The following is an 18,533-nucleotide window of genomic DNA, read 5'->3' as shown; positions in this document are numbered from 1 at the left end:
TAACCACGTCCGCGGCACATTTAAATCTCATAATTCAAATATGCTCTCCTCGTCGCATCTCACGGAACATTTTTCACTACTTTCTCATCTCTGGCTCCCCGTGTTTCTCTTCCATTTCCTTATTTTCCTCTTTCTTTTTTTCCTTTTACTTTTTTTCTGTTTTTACATGTACACCCATATTATCCACTTCATATTCTTCTTTAGTTTCTCGTCCGCTTCATCCCTTTGCCTGCTCGGCCGTGGGGCAACGCTGCCCGGGAAATCTCGTCGACGCGTTTGGAACAAGAAATTCTTCTTTTTCCTAAACCGTTCTTTGTCCCTTGCCAGCAGAGTGGCAATTTTACCAGTTTACTTTCCAGCTAGTCCCTTTCCCTTTGGTTTCGTCAAGTTCAAGTAGTTGTCGCGTACGGAGTCACGCGTAAGGCAGTCAATCGTTGTCCGAATATTCGGACGCATACAGAAACAACAACCAGAGAGAATAAAGAGGACGGCGACGAGGCGAAGCAGAGAGAGAGAGAGAGAGAGAGAGAGAGAGAGAGAGAGAGAGAGGATTGGAAAAGCGCGAGATGATGGTGGTCACTTGAAATTTGAATATACCCGGCGATTTTTTCAGCTCCACCGTAAAAGTCGATGCCACGCAACGGTTTTTGAGGTCTCGTATTTCGTGGTGATGAGAAGCGCGCGTGCACCGAGGCGACGCGACGGCCCATGGACCGCAGAATGTACGCGGAAAGGCGGATAGCGGCGGTGGTCTTTGTAAAAATTATTCCAGAGGAAAAATGTCTCGTATTTCTGGCCTCCGGTTGCTCGGTTGCTCGGTTGCTCGGTTGCTCGGTTGCGATACGGCCGAGATGTAATTTCTGGATATCCCGCCGGCTATTCTGGTTTACTCCGTTAATGAAGGAGAATTATGGCACGCCCAAAGACGCTAATTAAGCTAATTAATTTTATCCTTGCCCGATAACTTCGGGAGCCTTATAATAAAGGCCTAGCATGAACACGAACACAGTCGTCGTTGCGCAATTTGTTCGTCACGAGTTTTTCTCGACGATGTATTATATCCGCGATACGTGCAATGTTTGCTTTTATTTCGTTTTTCAATTTAAAAAAACGCTCCAAAAACATTCAACGCATATTTAGCATACAATTTCGTTTTAAATGTCGATCGAATAAAATGCCTTTCCAATTAATTACTTACTTAAAGACAAAGACCATTATCAATGATCATTTTAGAGAAAAATTCCAAAATAAAATGTCTTATTTTATGGTACTACGGTACAAGACCCACCCACTCCCGTTAAGAGATGCGGGGGATCGTCTCTGGAAGACAACCTCGTTTGCCTTTTGCATCTCCTTACCGGCGAGCAATGTGTACCGTGTTCAACGCTCCTAGCGGTCTTTAACTATATTTTTAACGAGATGCGAGCATTCAGGGCGGAAACTCTCTGTTTTATCAAATGACGCGTTTACGGAACGCATTTAAGGAAGTTGTAGTAATAAAACGAGACGATGAGAAAATGAATATCGGAAGCAGGACAGGGAGAGAGTTTTTGGAGTAGCCAGCCTTCCGATGGACTAAATAAAGGGAGATTTCGTTATCGAGTATCTGTTACTATACATTCTTTAGGGAAAGAAGCAAACGTCGCGTCGCGCCAATTGTTTTGCCACTGCTTGATTTCTCCGGATAAATTGTCGAAGAAACGCGTTCGGAAATTTCTTTTATCAGTTGTACACGTTTTTAACGATTATTCAGCTTTTCCGAATTTCTATTTGTTTATTATTTAGAGCGAGCAGTTTCGTTGGCGAAACAACGATCGATAGGCGGTATTCTCGTCACCCTGGTAATAGTAGCATTGGCTAAACGCTTGTGTCCGTCTGTAGGCGGCAGTAACAGGTCCGCATTTAGTCGCAGATACCAGCTGTCTTCGGCCCTCCAACCCTCTTTCGAAAAGCATTCCCCAACCCCTGTCCCGTCCTCGTCCTCGTCCTCTCGGAGACTCTCGTACTCACGTAGCAAGCGTGTTCTCTCACTTTTCGCGAGACTCGCCGATTTATCACCGAAACTTATATTTCTCTGTGCTCGGAACGTGCAGCCAGGCCCCGGTCCAGCCCCTTCCTTCCACCCTCTCTTCTGCTTTGCTCTTTCCATCGGCAGAGTTCCCCCCTTTCTTACACTTTTCTCACCGGATAGCACAAACGTCTCTCTTTGTTCCCCCTGTTTCGAGCACCCCCGTGTGTCACGCGTCGCGACGCTTCTGTCCCGCGACCACCACCACTCTCCATCCGTGGCCCTATTATTTTACCCGCTAACAGACTCAGTCACCCTCTCTCGGAGTTGTCGTGTTAACGTCTCGTCCATGAGAAACTCTGTTCGAGACTCGACGGAGATCCTAGCTCCGCGCTTAGCTTGCTACGATCCCTTTGTGCCCTGCCGCGAAAACTAATCTCGAAATGTACTTTTCGAGTTCGTTATCGTTCACGGGAACGCGTTTCGTTCCTGTCAGGCTCGCTGGTCGACGTCTAATCTCGTTCCGCTCCTTTGTTGCCTTTCCCTCGGCTGAAACGACTTTTCGCGCGAACAACGGCTCCAATTGCGATGCAAACTGGACCCTACCAATACTCACGCCGTCCTCGTCGTCGGCGTCGTCGCCGTCGCCGTCGCCGTCGCCACATTTCGTCTCTACATACATGTATATGTATTAGTTGTGCTTTAGAAAGATATTAAATTTCCTCTCGTCTGGATAAATTATCCGGTATACGCATAATCTCCGTTAATTGTAACGGAATTGAAAAATATTAGCGTTTCTATCTTTTCGCGACCCTCTTAATTAAATTGTATTACACGGATTAACGATGACGATCTTATTAGGATTTATCGCGCAACGATTTACAGGTGTTCTCGCTATAGAGAGAAGTAAAACTCGTCCCTGCGTTTCCTTGCCATCCCCCGTTGGTGAAATCAGCGCCGTGGAAAAGGGTTAACGAGTGGGGAGAGAAGCGTGGGAGGTGCATAGACAGAAGGAGCAATGCTCAGGGCTCTCGCAGGAATATCAGCGACGTCGTTATTCACGACGGCGCATTAATTAATTATTCGCGTTCCGTGTCCGGTTCACTCGTATTATCCAGACTGCAAACAATTACTTTAATGCCTTAATACTTCGAGGACGCAGTTTGTCCAGTGTTATGAATTTGGTTTAAAGCTAGTGCGAATATTGCGCAGCAATTTCCGTAAAAGCGTGCATAGTATGCTACACAAGTATATAGACATATAATTATACGCGTACGTATGTACGTATTTATACGTGTATATACATGTATAGTTGTGTGTATGTGGGTATACGTAAACATGATAACAGCACGAGGCTCGCTTCGTATTTTCCGAGACCGTACGTTCTATCGAACCTCTTTGGTGCCGAGAATTGCTTAACATGGTCCATTGTACGCGTAAGTACGTGTAACGCGCGTACATTCGCTATTATTAATTAGATCTTGCGGGGGAAAAAAGTTTTATTCCAGCTTCTAGTCGCGTAACACGTGTGAACGTACGACAGACACCCCGCTGGACCGTACTTCCGAGGGAAAAAACGAGACATTGCGAGAGCAAGGCTCGCGACCGATAGTTGATGAAATACGACGCGTACGAGTCTACTACATACATATATGTAGAGAACAACTTTGAGGAGATAATTTTAAAAGACGGATCACCGTGCTTAACCTACCGCCAAATCCGTGGCTAGCGTTTAACGATAGCTAATAAGCTCGAGCGAAAGTTCCGCGTTCGTTCGTGCAACTTCCCGGACCCGTGGTTTGTATCGTACATTTTTCTGGTGCGCGATCTCTTGGACCATACCGGTGCCGGTGGCTTGGCTTTTTTCATCAACGCTGACGAGGCCTTCGAGAACCGCGTTTGTATGAAAAGCAGACCGTAACGCGCGCGATGCAACGGCCGAATAAGCGCTTCCAAGTTCGCCTGGAATATTGTATAAAATTTTTATTCTTTCGCCCGTCGTACGACCGAATTTTCTGCAATTTTTGCTCGACCGACGCGACGCGACGCGACGGCGCTCCTGGTATGTAGAAACTAGCGAGCAGATGAACTCGTTGGTTGCACGAGACCACTGGTCACCGGTTTTACCAACAATGGAACACGAGACACATTGTTCGAAAAATTCTTATTATTTGTGTGTTGCGCAACTCCGAGTGACGAACGAATAAATGTGAAAAAAAAATAGAAAGACGATCGGAATCTCCGTTGAATCGAGCACTTGTAATATTCAAGAGCGGCGTAGATTTTCCATTCGATACGCGGTATTCCATTTGGTAAAGTTTGGACGGTAGACATCGTTAATCGAGGTCGTTGTTGGCGCGAGCCCTTCTGGAATCTCCAGATTCCAGCACGGTCTAAGGAAGGCGCACAGTCGCTGAACAATAAACCGCGGTGCAGCGTTCCCTCGGCCGCTTTGATCCTTCAATTTGTCCTCGTCCGTCTCATCCAAGATTCAATGTGCTCTCGTTCCCCTTTCCCCGTCGTTGCGCCGACATCGGCATCGGCATCGGCATCGGCATCGGCATCGGCATCGGCATCGGCATCGCCGCCACCGAGTCCAAGAAAACTGCTACCGGAGGAATCGCACTGCCATACCCCCCGTCCGTCCGTTCTCCTTGCCCGAGTCTCATCTTATTTGTTCCTCGTATACGTCCTATCGAAGAAGCTTTTTCGTTCTTTGCCGGGCCCGAAGACATGCACGACCAACCGGAAACCAGCACTCCTGCCTCCTACTACACCGTTGCGCTTTCCAACTCCCGAATCATCTCTAATTCACGTCGCTCTGCCGCATCCTGTCTTTATCTATTTCTCTCGCGACAACAGAAACAAACAGAGAAGACGGTAGCGCGAGACGATTGTTGCACAAAGATACCACCACCGAGGAGACTCGAACGTACGGAGCAACGTACACGCGCGACTACCAATCATCATCCTAGTACCTAGATCTAGATTGAGAGAAAGAAAAGGTGAAAAGTTGGCTCGCGAACGTTAACAACGTTCTTCCTCTTCGATTTCGAAATAACGATTTTCTCGTCGACTGCTCTGTCGCGTACAATTTCCGAACATAGGGCTGGACGAACGGAAATGCAACGAGCCACGGAACGCTTCGAAATACGGGGTGTTTCGAAGCGATTAAGCAAACCGAAACAAGACAATAATACCTTGCACCAGGAGAGACCGCGAATGGTCCTTCGAGACGGGATAGCGTACAGGTTTCTGCGCATCCTACTGAAATACGACGATAGTTGCAATTGGTAGGCATTACGAATATATCACGGCTTCTTTTCACCGCAATACGACGCCGTCACGTTCCTTAATATCTGATTTTAATATCCTCCCTTGGTGTTCCCGTTAAAGTATTCCTATCGCAGCTGTTGCGATTCCGTGTCGTGCGAGACGAAAAGAAACGAGGCGACTCTCTGTTGTAAACGCGATGCTCTGGTGGTGGTGGTGGTGGTGGTGGTGGTGGTGGTGGTGGTGGGTGTCCGGATGCGAGCCGAGCAGCGCGTCCTTAACGATTTCATAACCGTTGCTCTCATGGCGACGATTTGCATTTTGCACCGCGAGCGTCGTCGAGAGACGATGGCAAAGATCCCTCTTTGCAGTGAGCATCGTCGCGACTAGGGGTTGGAACGTCGAGAAGCGTGCATCAAGGGGTACGAGAATCGAATGCGAGGCTCATCCGCGCGGAAACCGACGAGTCGCGGCGCTCAGCGTCGTGCCGCGTACCGGTGCCGAGTCCATGGCTCGCACCACCCACGCGACGCGACGCGACCCGACCCGACGGACGGGTATGATGTTTGAGCGCATTTGAATATCAGGAAATGAAGCCTCTTGTCCCAGGGGCGTCTCAGCTGCGCGAGAACCCTCGAGGAAGAGAGAAGGTCGAGAAAGATATCGAACAGCGGGAGCGACGAGGGCGGGAGGGTGGGAGGGAGGAATGGAGGGCAGAAAAAAGAAGAAACGGACGGTGAGGTTGAGCAGGCCGATGGTTAGAGCGAGAAATAAAGGGAAAGAGAGAGAGCGAGGGAGGGAGAAGAGAGGCAAAGGGAACAAGAAAGAGCAATAAGGGACAGGAAGAGGGTCCCCGCTGAGACAGCCAAAGAAAAGGAAGACTGTCATTTGAATAATACTTTGCATTTAAATGCGAGGACCGATAAAAGAAACGGTCCTGCCACTCGAAATATCCTATTACGGGCTATCATCTTTTCGATGGACGCCACGCCAGTCACCGACAATTCGGCAATCGACGGAGGAGCGTATCTCTTTCTTGTTTTTCAAAATCGACCATTATTTCGATAATCGGTTATTACGTTCTGTCGTAAAAATTGCTGCGTGAAATCCGTCGAGTGCCTTGTTCTCGGCGAGAATCGTAACGCTATAGAGTTATTACGCGTTCGTCGATAGGGTGAAACTAAGCGACAGAAGTAAACGCGCAAATGCGAATATAGTACAAGTTGTATGCTTTGTCTCGTCGGAAAGCATCGCACGGTGAAAAGTGAACGGCGAAAATGTTTGTCGTGTAGCAGGATAATAATGCCAGCTACTTTCGTGTTCCCGTTCCGAATCGGATCGCAAGTTTTAATGGAATATCCGCCGAGCAGGCCCGATGGAACATTAAGTAGTCGGTTGTTGGAAAATCGAAAACCAGGCCGCGAAGGGGATCGCCTTTGATCTCGGCCGAGTGCGCGACGAGAATTTAAGTCCGCGCGTGCGACGAGCGGGTTAATTGCGAAGCGTCTTCGGTGGAAATGTTAATTACGTCGTGAATCGATCGCGCGTGTCGCACCGCAACCATCCATCTATGTACCTTCCGATTTTGCTTGGATAGTTTCGATCGCTGGAAGAAAGAGTACGCGGCGACGCTTATCATTTTAAAATTTTACTCGATGCTGCGTATATTATTATATTTTTATAATACGTGTGTCTTATCGCCTCTACTATGTATGTACATATTAGAAAGTTTCGGCAAGCTTTCGTGGTTGTCGACGAATTCGTTGGTATATTCTCGCGTTGCAGTTCGTTGAGGTTCTTGTAGCGGGGGAAATGGACGCTTTGGGAATTACGAACGCGCGATTGGCAGGATCAAATCGAAAGCAATCCACTAGCTTTAGATTATCAATTCGTGCGCGCCTGCATCATCGAATAACCCGGTATCGGTTTATCAGTCATGCGAATTTCCATCGGAGATTCGAGCAATGACAATCCAAGCTCGGGTAGCGTCTTGTGCATTAGTTTCGACGATACCCTGGAATCTTCCGATTTCCTCCCTTCCGCCCTGCCTGCCCGCCTGCCTGCCCGCCTGCCTGCCTCGTTTCTCTTCCTATCTATTTTCGGAACCCGTGCTCGCATTGTGTGCCCGTTTCCAGATACGAATTAGGATCGGTAAACCAGCCTCCGATAATCCCGGACAAAAATGGAAAAATGGCGGGCTCGAATCGATGCAAGTGGGTAAAAGGAACGCGCAGTGCCACGGGCAGAGTATATTACGTGCATTCACGGTAACGGACGTAATCGTGTACATTTTCTCTTGGTTCCTTACGGGAGATGGTTTTCCCGTGTGCGTTGTACGAGTCACGATGCAACCACGAAAACCCGCTGGACGTTGGAAAATATCGTCTACTTTCCAACGTTTTACAACATTGCCTCTGATAATCGAGTAATCGGTCGAGCCGCTCGCGACCGAACCCGTCTGGCCTTAGCGCTTGGTTAATTCACGTTTCACTACGAAACTAACCGCAGGTACAATTTATTTTCAAGCTCGGTTGCTCCTCGCACGACCAAATAAAACCGTAGAGATCCGATCGAGCACGGGTATACGTTGTACGCGCCTCGATTACTACTCGCTAAGATAGGATAATTTTCCAATAATTACCTACTAACCGATAAAAATCTCTAACGAGTTGCAACGTGTGCTATATGCTGAACACGTTCCGTCGATACGCCAAGCATCAGAGACGTACAGGGACTGTTGGAACTGTTTCGAGAGGTTCGTATCTCGGACAAAAAAAAAAGCTCGACGACAAGAATGATTCGCAATACATCACGGATCCTTCGATAGAAGATTGCCCCTTTATTTATTTTTACGTGCGAATTGTTGTGCCGCGTTGCATACTCGATGGTCGGTTCTTGGAAAAGATCGCAATATTTTCCTCGGATTCGTCTCGGAGGCATTCGGGCTTATTAAGACGCGATTCGCGTTTCAAGAGGCGGCTATAAACCCCCGAAAGTCGACGCGATGCGATCTTTACACTCGCGCGGTTTCATTCTTTCCTCTAATACCAATGAATTTCTTCCATTCGCGAGAAAAGATTCGTCGTCGTTCCTTCTATTCCTTCCGATAACGTCGCATCGAGAGCCTATCGAAGCGTCTTTCCCCCTCCCACTCTCGGGAACTAGACTAATAATTAATTGTTCTAGACGAGCGCAGATTCTCAAGTTCCGTATTCTCGTATCCGTGCGGCGCATATTGTTATTCTCGTTGATGGGCGGACCGCGAAATTAAATCCTGCTACCGGAAACGGTAATCCTTCCTATCATAAAGGACCGTCTGTCTTGCACGCGAAATTACTTTCCAGCTTTTTGCCAGCGTATCCTATCGCATTTGTCGCGTGCACGCAACATGTTTCGCGTAGGTACATATACATGTATGTATGTATGTATATTCAAAGCAATTCGAACGTGCATTATCAACGCGTTTCGTTAAAAATGTCTAGCTGGACCGATACCGCGACATTTTTACCAACGAATCGATTCCGTTTATTCGTCCGGAATCATCTTGTTCGGGATGCATACCTAGGATTCGGCGGCTCCGATACGGTTTTCCTTAAATTCGATAAACCGAAAACCACGTTGGACAGAAATTGGAACTGTTCCCCGAGGTCAAGCGGAGCGTAGCTGGGTAAACGTGTACACGGTGTGCATGTACGCGTCTACCTACGTATCTTAAGACGATTACCTTCGCGCTCAAAGCTGATCGCGCAATATTCCCCCAAGTGGTTGCCGCGCATAAGGAACGATACAGAAAACGTATACATACATATGTATAAGTATAGAAAGCGGATAGGAGTCGTTTAGCATCGAGATAACGCCAATATCGGTAGAGATTGAACCGATACGGTTCGATCCTAATGAAAACGATCCTCCTATTAATTGGTTTTAACGTCCGAGAGTTATGTTGTTTGCTGAATAAGGTAAATAGGACGGGCCACCGTCCGCGAACAGGAACTGGGGCCGGTATTCCCACTGATCGAGTCCAAAACTCTGTTTGTTCCCGACGCTAGCATTCTTCCGCCCTGAGAAATGTGTTCCATTCGGTCCGCACGGTGCGGCGGCGGCGGCGGCGGCGGCGGCGGCGGCGCCGGCGTCCAAACGTCTTCTTCCTCGAAATGTATCGCGCGAACGTACCAAGTTATCGTCTACCACCCAACTGTTTCTTCTCCGGCGGAACTTTAACATCGCGAAACTGAAATTTCGCTGATTCTATCTTGTTGGTTAGAGCCGCGATAGTTTTGCGAGTTTCGCGAGATGCCTCTCGCTTGTCGGCAAATTGGTCCGAACGAGATATCGAATGTACGGAATTACGCAAGTTACAAGACGGTCAGTGTCTGGGTTAGGTGTGAGAATCTTCCGAACGGAACTAGAACCTTATAAATCGAATTTTGGCCGAGAAGTGGTTGGCCCGAGTGGCTCGCGGAGTATTTCTTTGTAAGTCGATGAACCATGACCAAAGCGGAAACAACGCAACGGAACCGATTTCGCGTGAAACGGTACGGGTGCGATTCATCCATCGGCAGACGGGAAAGGAAAAAGGTTGATGCTCGTTACCGTTGCGTCACGTACCGCGAACACACACTCCCTTACAGATCCACCCTCAACGTCGGATCTACCTTTGCTACGTGTTTGCGGTAAAATAGATTCTCTGCGAGGGAAAAATTACTCGATTCCCACGCGAACCTACCTCTACGAGTTCTTTGCGCCTGCCTGGTTACTCTATTACCAGGTTAGGTGTTGGAGTTATCGGTGGTAGTCTTTCTTGGTTGTTCGGTCCTCGTCGGCACCAACACCGACCCACGTTCTCAAAGGCAGCTACCGATAATGGACAAAAGATGCTCCGCGCTTTAAATACCTACGCTTCTACAGACACGAACAAGCGATAATGACCGAAATGTTTGCCGACTCGGGCCGAGTAAGATATTGACTTTTGGATAAGTAAATAAAAGGATAAATAAAATAGTTGGGGGGGTAACGGTAAGCCGATTTATCGGAGCGTACTCGTCTTGATTTAATTTGCTGTTCGTCGAAGGAACGCGGATAAAAATTTGATCGGACGCGACGGCCGGTTATTCTCGCGAAGCTCGATCCGGCGTAAAATTTCGTTCCCAGAGCGTCGTATGAAAGTTGTATCGATGCGATCGAGCCAAGCGGGATCTCGGAAGTTTCAACGATTACATCCGAAATTGAAATTCTATTTGGGAGAACGGTGTACGGCGGCCGGTTCAGCGCAAATACGAGAGAGCCCGGGACGAGCGAGTCGTCGTACCGCGCTACACCAACCCCACCCCCACCTACACCACCACCCCCACCCCCAACCGTTCCCGTCCCCGTCCCCGTTGTCCTGTCCACTCAAATACACCCGCTTTCTGCGGAAAATAAAACTTGGTCCAAGAGTTTTATCGCGTGTTTACTTCATCGTAATTGCTATATCAAGCCCCAGCGAGCGAAAAACGAGGAACGGGTCCGGCACGGTTCACGGTAACGAGTTTACCTCGAGGCAGCGCAAGAATAACAGACGCTTTTTCAGCTCGGACGAAACATTTTTTTTCGGAAGCGCATACCGCGTGAGAACCGTTTACCGTTTCCCTTTGGAAATAGCGCGCGACGAACAAACAGCGTTCCAACGAACGCGTTCCGGCGCAATTTGAAAGATCAATTTCTTTTTTAATCCCTCGCCCCCTTCTCCGCCTCCTTTTTTGGTAACTGCGCGGTAGCGTTATCCTAGCTCAAACTATAATACGTATTGTCAAGTATCCTCTTCGATTTATCGCGCGTATCCGAATGTCCACGATTAGATGTACAGACGCAACAACGTTTCCGCGTCCGCGAACGTAAATGGTAAACGCGCATGTGCCGCGTCTAATATTTATGTAATCGGCTGTGTACGCGCGTACGTGTGTACGTAGGTGTGTAGGAGGAGGGGGTGTGGTTACGTACGTAGATTGTAGCACGCATAATTAATCCTGCGTGAGACTAGTGGGACGGGTCGTACTAATTATCCACTTCTCGAGTGACCGCATCGCGCGACCGAACCGCCACTATCCAGCTACGTTTGTTCGCGTTCCGACAACATCTTGCCGCGATGCGTCCGTTTGTCTCGCCGACTCGGTTAACTTCCCCTAAATATACAATAATTTATTTCTGGTCCGATAGATTCGATCGGTCGTAAGCATTGTGCCTGCTGATCCGGCCGCGCCGTGACTAGGTTTCCCGGCCGTCCAGGGACCGAGAGAAACTGAGCCGAGGTCCTCGGTTAAATCGTTCGATTCCGACTTTATGGCTGGTCTTAAAGCGGGCGCGGGAGAAGGATTGATAGATAGCACGATGAGACTGATTCAAGGCTCGCCAGTGCACGCGTTACAAAAGACTGTTCGAGCGTTTAAACCGCGCGCTTGAATCAGTCCTCTCCCTCGCGACCAACGGTCCTCCTATTCGTTACTCGTTTATCGGTCGTTGATTACGAACACGTACGCGTCGTGATGAGCCAAGAGAAAATGTTAAGCGGAACATGTAACGGTTCTCGAACTCTTTGAGTACTTTGTTTCGGCCAGCAGGTATCGTTGATTCTTTGAACGCGAAAGTTACGTACGTTACGTCGTTGACAAACTGGATAAACGATCCGAGCCAACACTCGTCCTTTATCGTAGCGAAATAAACGATTTGCTGGGACGTTGGCTGGAAGCTCGCGCCCTACGAGACGGACGAAAGAACCGATTCTCCCTTCGAGTTCTATCGAAACAAGTGCACGTATCGATAACGCGACGTTGCCCACGCGAATGGGCCGTGTCTCGCGTGGATGCAGTTTCGAGGAGCGAGATAGCGACCTAAACCAGCAGTCATCCTCTAAGACGGAGAGAGAAACGATCGAGAAAGAGACTCGACTTTGAGCTTCACTGACCCGTGTAACGTCCGGACAGCCTCCTCTATCTGTACTTTACAATCGAGGGTTTTATTGAAATCTCACCGTTCCCTATATAAACTCAAACAGACATTTTTATATGTCGGATAAATTTCCCCGGCTCCTTGAGCTCTTCTACCCTCGATCTGGCCGAAAGAACCTCCTGGTACGAGCTCCTCCTCCCCTTTCTACTCTCGCTGTCCTTTTCCAACACCGGCTAGAGTCTAGCGCACCGGGGACGAATTATTGGCAAGATATGAAAGGACCAAAGTTATTGCCGATAGCAACCGAGCATACGTTTCGAAAGAGAACATTGTAACGAGGACGATCTTCCCTGAGCAATTTATACGGGCCACCGCCTTGCTTAATACAAACTGAAATCTAATCGAAATATCCAGAGCGGTAGGCCTCGCTACCGATAAATCGAGCAATCGTTTCTTCCTTCCTCGGCGTAATATTAAACCAGATAGTAAAACGAAAGTCTATTCGTGAAATGATCTGCTTCTTTCTCGTACACGATTCCTTTTATTCGATATTTACAAGCTAACGGGGACAACGATCTATCGATGAATAGCTATTTCGATCAAATTCCTCGGTTCTTTCAGCGATTCTTTACGATACCGCTTAGAAAAGATAATCGGGGATCGAATTCAACCGGACGTACGATTTAATATCAGTCTGCTCGGAACGCGCTCCGGTTCATAAGGGATGCATTTCTAAGGGTGCGCACGGCTGTTCGATGCTCGAGGGCTTATTAATTTCGACGCGGTTCGCCGCACTCTCAACACTCGATGCATCTTGAGATAAGTATACCTGGCTGCTCCCCCCTCCACTCCGCGCCTGTTAAATTATTCTTCAAACAGCCCAGGTAACGATACCGTACGAGACCTTGAACGAATCTGGCCAATATTGTTTCAGCGATACGAAATTGGGCCTCGACATTCAAAACGAGATCCATACGAAAGATTCATTTGAAAAGTAAATAATGTCATGGATCGTCGTGGTAGTGGCAATACATCTCGAAGAATTATCGTCGGTCGAATCGATCCGAAGAACGTCAACGACTTGGCGCAGCGTATCGGCTAAAGTGTCTTCTATCTGTTGCGGATGCAACTGGCGCGATGCGCGCGTCGTCTGGATGCAGACACGTCGCATCCTCGAAAGCTTCTGGTGCTGGCAATTTCGCGAGTGCGAGCAGACGTTCCACGAACAGCTTACTGTCACTCTTCCCTCCCTTCCTCCCTCCTCCTCTTTTCGTTCGCGTCGCGACGTCCTCGGTCTGTTTCGCGATCCTTTTCACCAGCATTATTCGCCACCTAGACTTTCCTGCGAAATTATGCGGACGAGAAAAATCGCTGGAACCGTGCCTGATCCGTATCCGCGCGGAATGGAAAAACCTTTGCCGAATTATCGCGCCGCAAACTCTGGACGAACGCGTGCCAGCTTATAAATATCAATGCTCTCGCGAAGACGGTTCGACGCGTCGCGTCGCGTCGCGTCGCGTCGCGTCGCGTCGCGTCGCGTCGCGTCCACGGCCTTTAGACAATTTAAACGCGCATACACCGCGCAATCGTACCACAACCAGGATCTACAGAAGATACCTCGACCTTCTATACTCGCGATACCTGAATGCTACTACCTTTCCACGGAAACTATTACTTTTTCCAAGTCTGCGCAAATGGTAAAACCGCTTGGCTGCACGATAAAGAAGCTCCAAGGTGGATATCTGCGAGAGACACCTGTAAATCAGGTTATAAGGGCGGAGCAGCCAAGCCGAGGGAAAGATCGAGAACAAAGTCGAAAGAGTCGCGCGGAAGAAAGTAAAAGAGAGCGAAGAACGCGAATATAATGGCTTGTAGGGGGGAAGAAGAAAAGCATCGGGAGTTTCCAAGTGCGTCTGAGAGGCCAGTAATTTCTTTTTATATCCATTCGGCGCAATTGGTGCCGTAGTTGAACAGTTTCCACCCCGCGTCTTATATTTATCGTTTATAGCCTTGACCTCTCTCGATGAAACTCGGTCGTGCTTCGATAAAACCGTTCGACTAACATCGGTTATTGAGTTAGTCGCGATATCTTGCGAATTTCGTCCGTTAGCATTCGACTGGGACACGTTGACGGAAATATTTTCGAGTTATGCCATCGACCGCCGTCTTTCCTAAACAAGTTTCGGGGACTTTTACAATGGCCGAACCGAGTGCTCTATCCTCGCTCGGGTTTATCGCGATTCGATCGTTCAACCAAGGTAGAGAGAGAGAGAGAGAGAGAGAGAGAGAGAGAGAGAGAGAGGGGGATAGCGTGAATCCCATTCGTTAAGAAGAGCAGAGCGTAAAGTCGGAGCTTCGGATGATCGGTCTGTGGGCATCCACGGTTCTTAACGCGCCTTCTGCGCCTGACAGACTGCTCCGAGGGGAATCATCCTGTTCTTTCTTCCATAGTCGAAGCAACTTCGATGAAGGGGTGCTCCACTTGGACTGGAACTTTCACCGATGACGAGAAGAGAATCCAAGTCTGGTTTGCAGGTGACAACCATTTTCCTGTATCAGGCATACGAAGATAATATCTGTCGACGAGTGTCGGTTCGATGGATTAGTCTTTCTCCTCGATCCAACGAATCGAAAGAATTCAATAATTTCGTACTTGTTGCGAGAACGCGTTACGGAATAAATGCCGCACGATACCCGACGATTACGATCCTATAAAAGCAAAGTTCCTGCTATTCACGCAAACGTGTCGATGTAAGCTAGGCAAAGTTAACCGATTAACTTGCACGTTCTCTCCTACGGTTCTACACATCTAGTCACATTTATTTTGAATAAAAGATCAATCATTATACAATGTTTATTATTTGCGCTTTCGTTGGGCGAATCGCAAAGGGATGGCCGCAACGTTTCTGCCGCTGATATTGTACGTGAAAGCTGACCAATCTGTGCGACGCGACGCTTTGAAAAAAATACCGCTGGGAAAATACGTGCTGGATTTTAAAAACTAAAAAGGGACGACCGAGCAACGGATTGTCAAACGAATTTTTATTTTAAAATATCACGGAACGATGCTCTTTTTTCCAGTATCAATTTGTCGATTCGAAAGGTTCAACTTTTGTACGGGAACGGCGTGTAACGCGCCCACGGTGCTCTACCCGCGAAATAAAATCGACCCCGTCTACGAACATGGATAGATTTTCGTGCGTTGACAGGAAAATACGTCGACGAGCAATACATATTTTCAAACTACAACGATCTACATGTATGTAAGCTTAGTTGGAAGCAACACAGAGCCGGTGATCGCGGTTTGCGGATCCTGATAAACGTAACTGGCTGGTCACGTCGAGGAACGCGCATAATACAGTCAGCAGCAGGATGTCGATAACGGGGCTACCGAGGAAACGGAGACATTCAACTATTCATTCGCATTCATCGCGGTACAATTGCACCGCGATCGGTGCGAAAGCTTCGAGGCGAGTCTCCCCGAGCAGCTGCAATTAACTTGGAATTCCGTCTCGTTCTAATAGTTTCTGTTCAAATTAGTAAACAGGGATATCTTATCCTTTATTCTATTTCTCGGTTCCCGTTCAACTCCCGATAATTAAAGATACGCCAACTCGGTGGATGCGAGTAGTAAATATACGTGCATCGTTGGCATATTATCGTAATTTGGATGGGAAAGATAAGATTGCTGGTTGAAAGAACGATAGGTTCTTCGAACGGAAAGAAACGCGGACGAAGCGTTGCTCGCGTTACTCGAGACGTTAATTGAAACTCGTACAATCTCCTCGAAAGTTGGAGTTGTCGCGTGTTTCGTCGAGTCCTCGTCGCCTCGTAAACGTCGTTACCCACATCAAAAGCCCCTTTTCAAAAGAGGCTTTCGCTCGAGTTTGAGAACAGCGGACAACTCGAGGCATTCTTCCGCAGTTTCTTCGATGATCGTCGCGTCGACCAAAGAGATTTCGTGTGCCGTAATCGCATCCGCGTCCTCGAACGAGCAACTTTTCCTCGATCAATTCATGCGAACGCTTCGTCTCGCCCCACCCCGTCCCACCCCGTCCCACCCCGTCCCACCCCGCGTCTTAAAACTTTTCTAACCAAATTGGATAAAATGATCAAGTTGTAACGGTAATTGCGTGAATTGCGTAAACCAGAAATAACAAGCGGACTTTCTTTTACAATCGTCCATCAAACTGCCGAATGCGTTTTCAAAGCAGTTGCTTGGTTTAATCGACTCGAAAGAACGATTTAAGCGAGTGCTCCTAGAGATAAGTAACGAATTAAATATACGCGAGTAACAGCCGTTGAACGTCCAAGCGGTTCTCAAAGTTCATTATTGAACGAACGTTCGTCGTAAAGTAAGTGCCACCATCGGTGTTCTGTACACATTGATTATTCAACAAGTTTGCTCTAGCTCTTTGCTTTTCGTTCGAGCTCCGCGCGAAAACCGCTCTCTTTTCAGCTTACTCTCTACGCTGCTCATTAATATACCGCCTTCGTCGAGGCTCTTAACACAGGTATTTCAACGTTCAGAAAGTTTCAAATTTTTCCTAATTTCTTTTCCACTTTGTTTGAATCGTTGCTCGCGGGATCGTGTAAGTAAGTACGTGTCGATTTATTTTTAGAATATTTTAACGAAAGGAGGATAAAGTTGTCAGAGGGTATGATTAGCAGGGTGATGTGATCAGGCATCGAAACGGTTTCAGATTCTTCCCTGGAACGGCCATCGTTTTCAGGCCTCGAAATGAGTTGAGTTGGATCGGGTCGGGTCGGGTCGGGTCGCAGCGCACCGGCCAGTTGTCATTTTAAATCGACCAGGAAATTGCGAGCCGCGCGCTGCGACTGACAATTTCATCGGTGAAATCGTTCGGTCATTGTTTTACCTGAGCGCATTGTATAGTTTCTCGGTTACGTAATCCTCGCCGAGAGAATTCTCCAACGACAGGTAGAAAAAGTAGTCCGGCTCTGCAACATGCATAGCTGAAACAGTGTTTGGTACCGTAAAAACATCATCCACGCGTACTTATGTGTCTCGACAGCTCGTGCACGTATTTTTCCCGGTCACTTTTTCTGTCCGACGAATCCTCGCGAAGCATATTATCGGCTTCGTCTTACCACCAATCCCATCGCGTTCCTTACATTTCGATATCGTGGAATCAACTGCTTGTACCAGCGGCTACAGAAGCCATCGACAAGTATGCCAGATCGGTAATTGCCTAAATAATGATGGCAATCCAGTGTGATTAAGAAGTAAAGCCCAATTCGACTTTTATTCCGTGTTCCGATTTTGAAAATACGACATTTGGTTCGTTTATCGCGAAATCTCGATGATGCAGGTTTCCGTCGGTATGCAGTGTCGTCTTGCTCCTGCTCCTCTAGCTACGCTTCCGATAAATACAGTCAAGAAATGGAATCGTGGGCTTCCCTGTTCCAGTCGAGCGATCAACCAACTGCCCTCTTACTTCACCCTTGACCAATCCTAAAACTTTCCCAAAGGGTTTCTCGACCGGTGTGACTCGCGGTGATCCCCTTCCTCTTCCTCTTCCTCTTCCTCTTCCTTTTCCTTTTCCTTTTCCTTTTCCTTTTCCCTTTCCTGCTCGTCTTCTTTGAAAGCTTGTACTCGTTCGTTTGGTCGTGTCTTCTATTTATGTAGGTCGATGCGCGACGCCCGACGCCGTGAAATGTTCCGAATGTAAGAGACGGATCCTTTGACCCTCGAGCGACTTTACGCGAACCTTGGATCATTTTACGATCACCGCGATGCAAATATTGTGCCAATAATAACGAAAGTAACGAAATACTAACGAACAAATGGAAGAAACGCCTGGAAGTAACAAAATGTTGTTTAATTAATCTGTGTAGCTCTGTCGGATCAACCAATGTTTGCCGAGCCAATACCGAATGTCACCGTGCCACTGGGGAGAGACGTCAGCCTACCCTGTGTCGTCGAAAACCTCGGTAATTACAAGGTAATTAAATCGAACAATCTATCTAAATACCATGCCGCTACACATACTTTCCAATTAAAAATATCAATTAAATTCGACGCGTGCACGTATCGAAATACATAATAGGCAACAGTTCAGGGACGCGTTAAAAATGTTCATTTCGCGCTTCGACCTTTATGTATTTCTCTATTTAATAACTTGATGACGAGGACAGAAGTATTTTTTTAAACGTAAACTGTTTCGCGCTGCGTTCGACGATACGCTGCAGTGAAATGCAGTATGCAGCCAGGACTTTGTGCTTACGTAACCTGCGTCCAAGGCTCCGTTATTACGCAATGTGCCCCGCCGCCGCGCCACTCCGCGCCGTGAGTAAATAATAAATG

At 47.9% G+C, this 18,533-nt stretch overlaps 1 protein-coding gene across 1 annotated transcript in view; it reads left to right on the top strand.

Annotated features, from left to right (window-relative positions):
- LOC122399792 (lachesin-like) overlaps window positions 1-18,533 on the top strand; it is a 139,485-nt gene that overhangs the window by 79,496 nt on the left and 41,456 nt on the right. The window contains exon 3 of the mRNA XM_043400754.1: window positions 18,065-18,171. Coding sequence (XP_043256689.1) covers window positions 18,065-18,171 — 107 coding nt within the window. The remainder of the gene's footprint in view (window positions 1-18,064; window positions 18,172-18,533) is intronic.

The sequence above is a fragment of the Colletes gigas genome, unplaced genomic scaffold, assembly GCF_013123115.1.
Source record: "Colletes gigas isolate AHSC1104 unplaced genomic scaffold, ASM1312311v1 Colletes_gigas_Sc00015, whole genome shotgun sequence".
NCBI lineage: Eukaryota > Metazoa > Arthropoda > Insecta > Hymenoptera > Colletidae > Colletes > Colletes gigas.
Note: the sequence above shows the minus strand (reverse complement) of the source record. Positions and strands in the feature narration are given on the sequence as shown.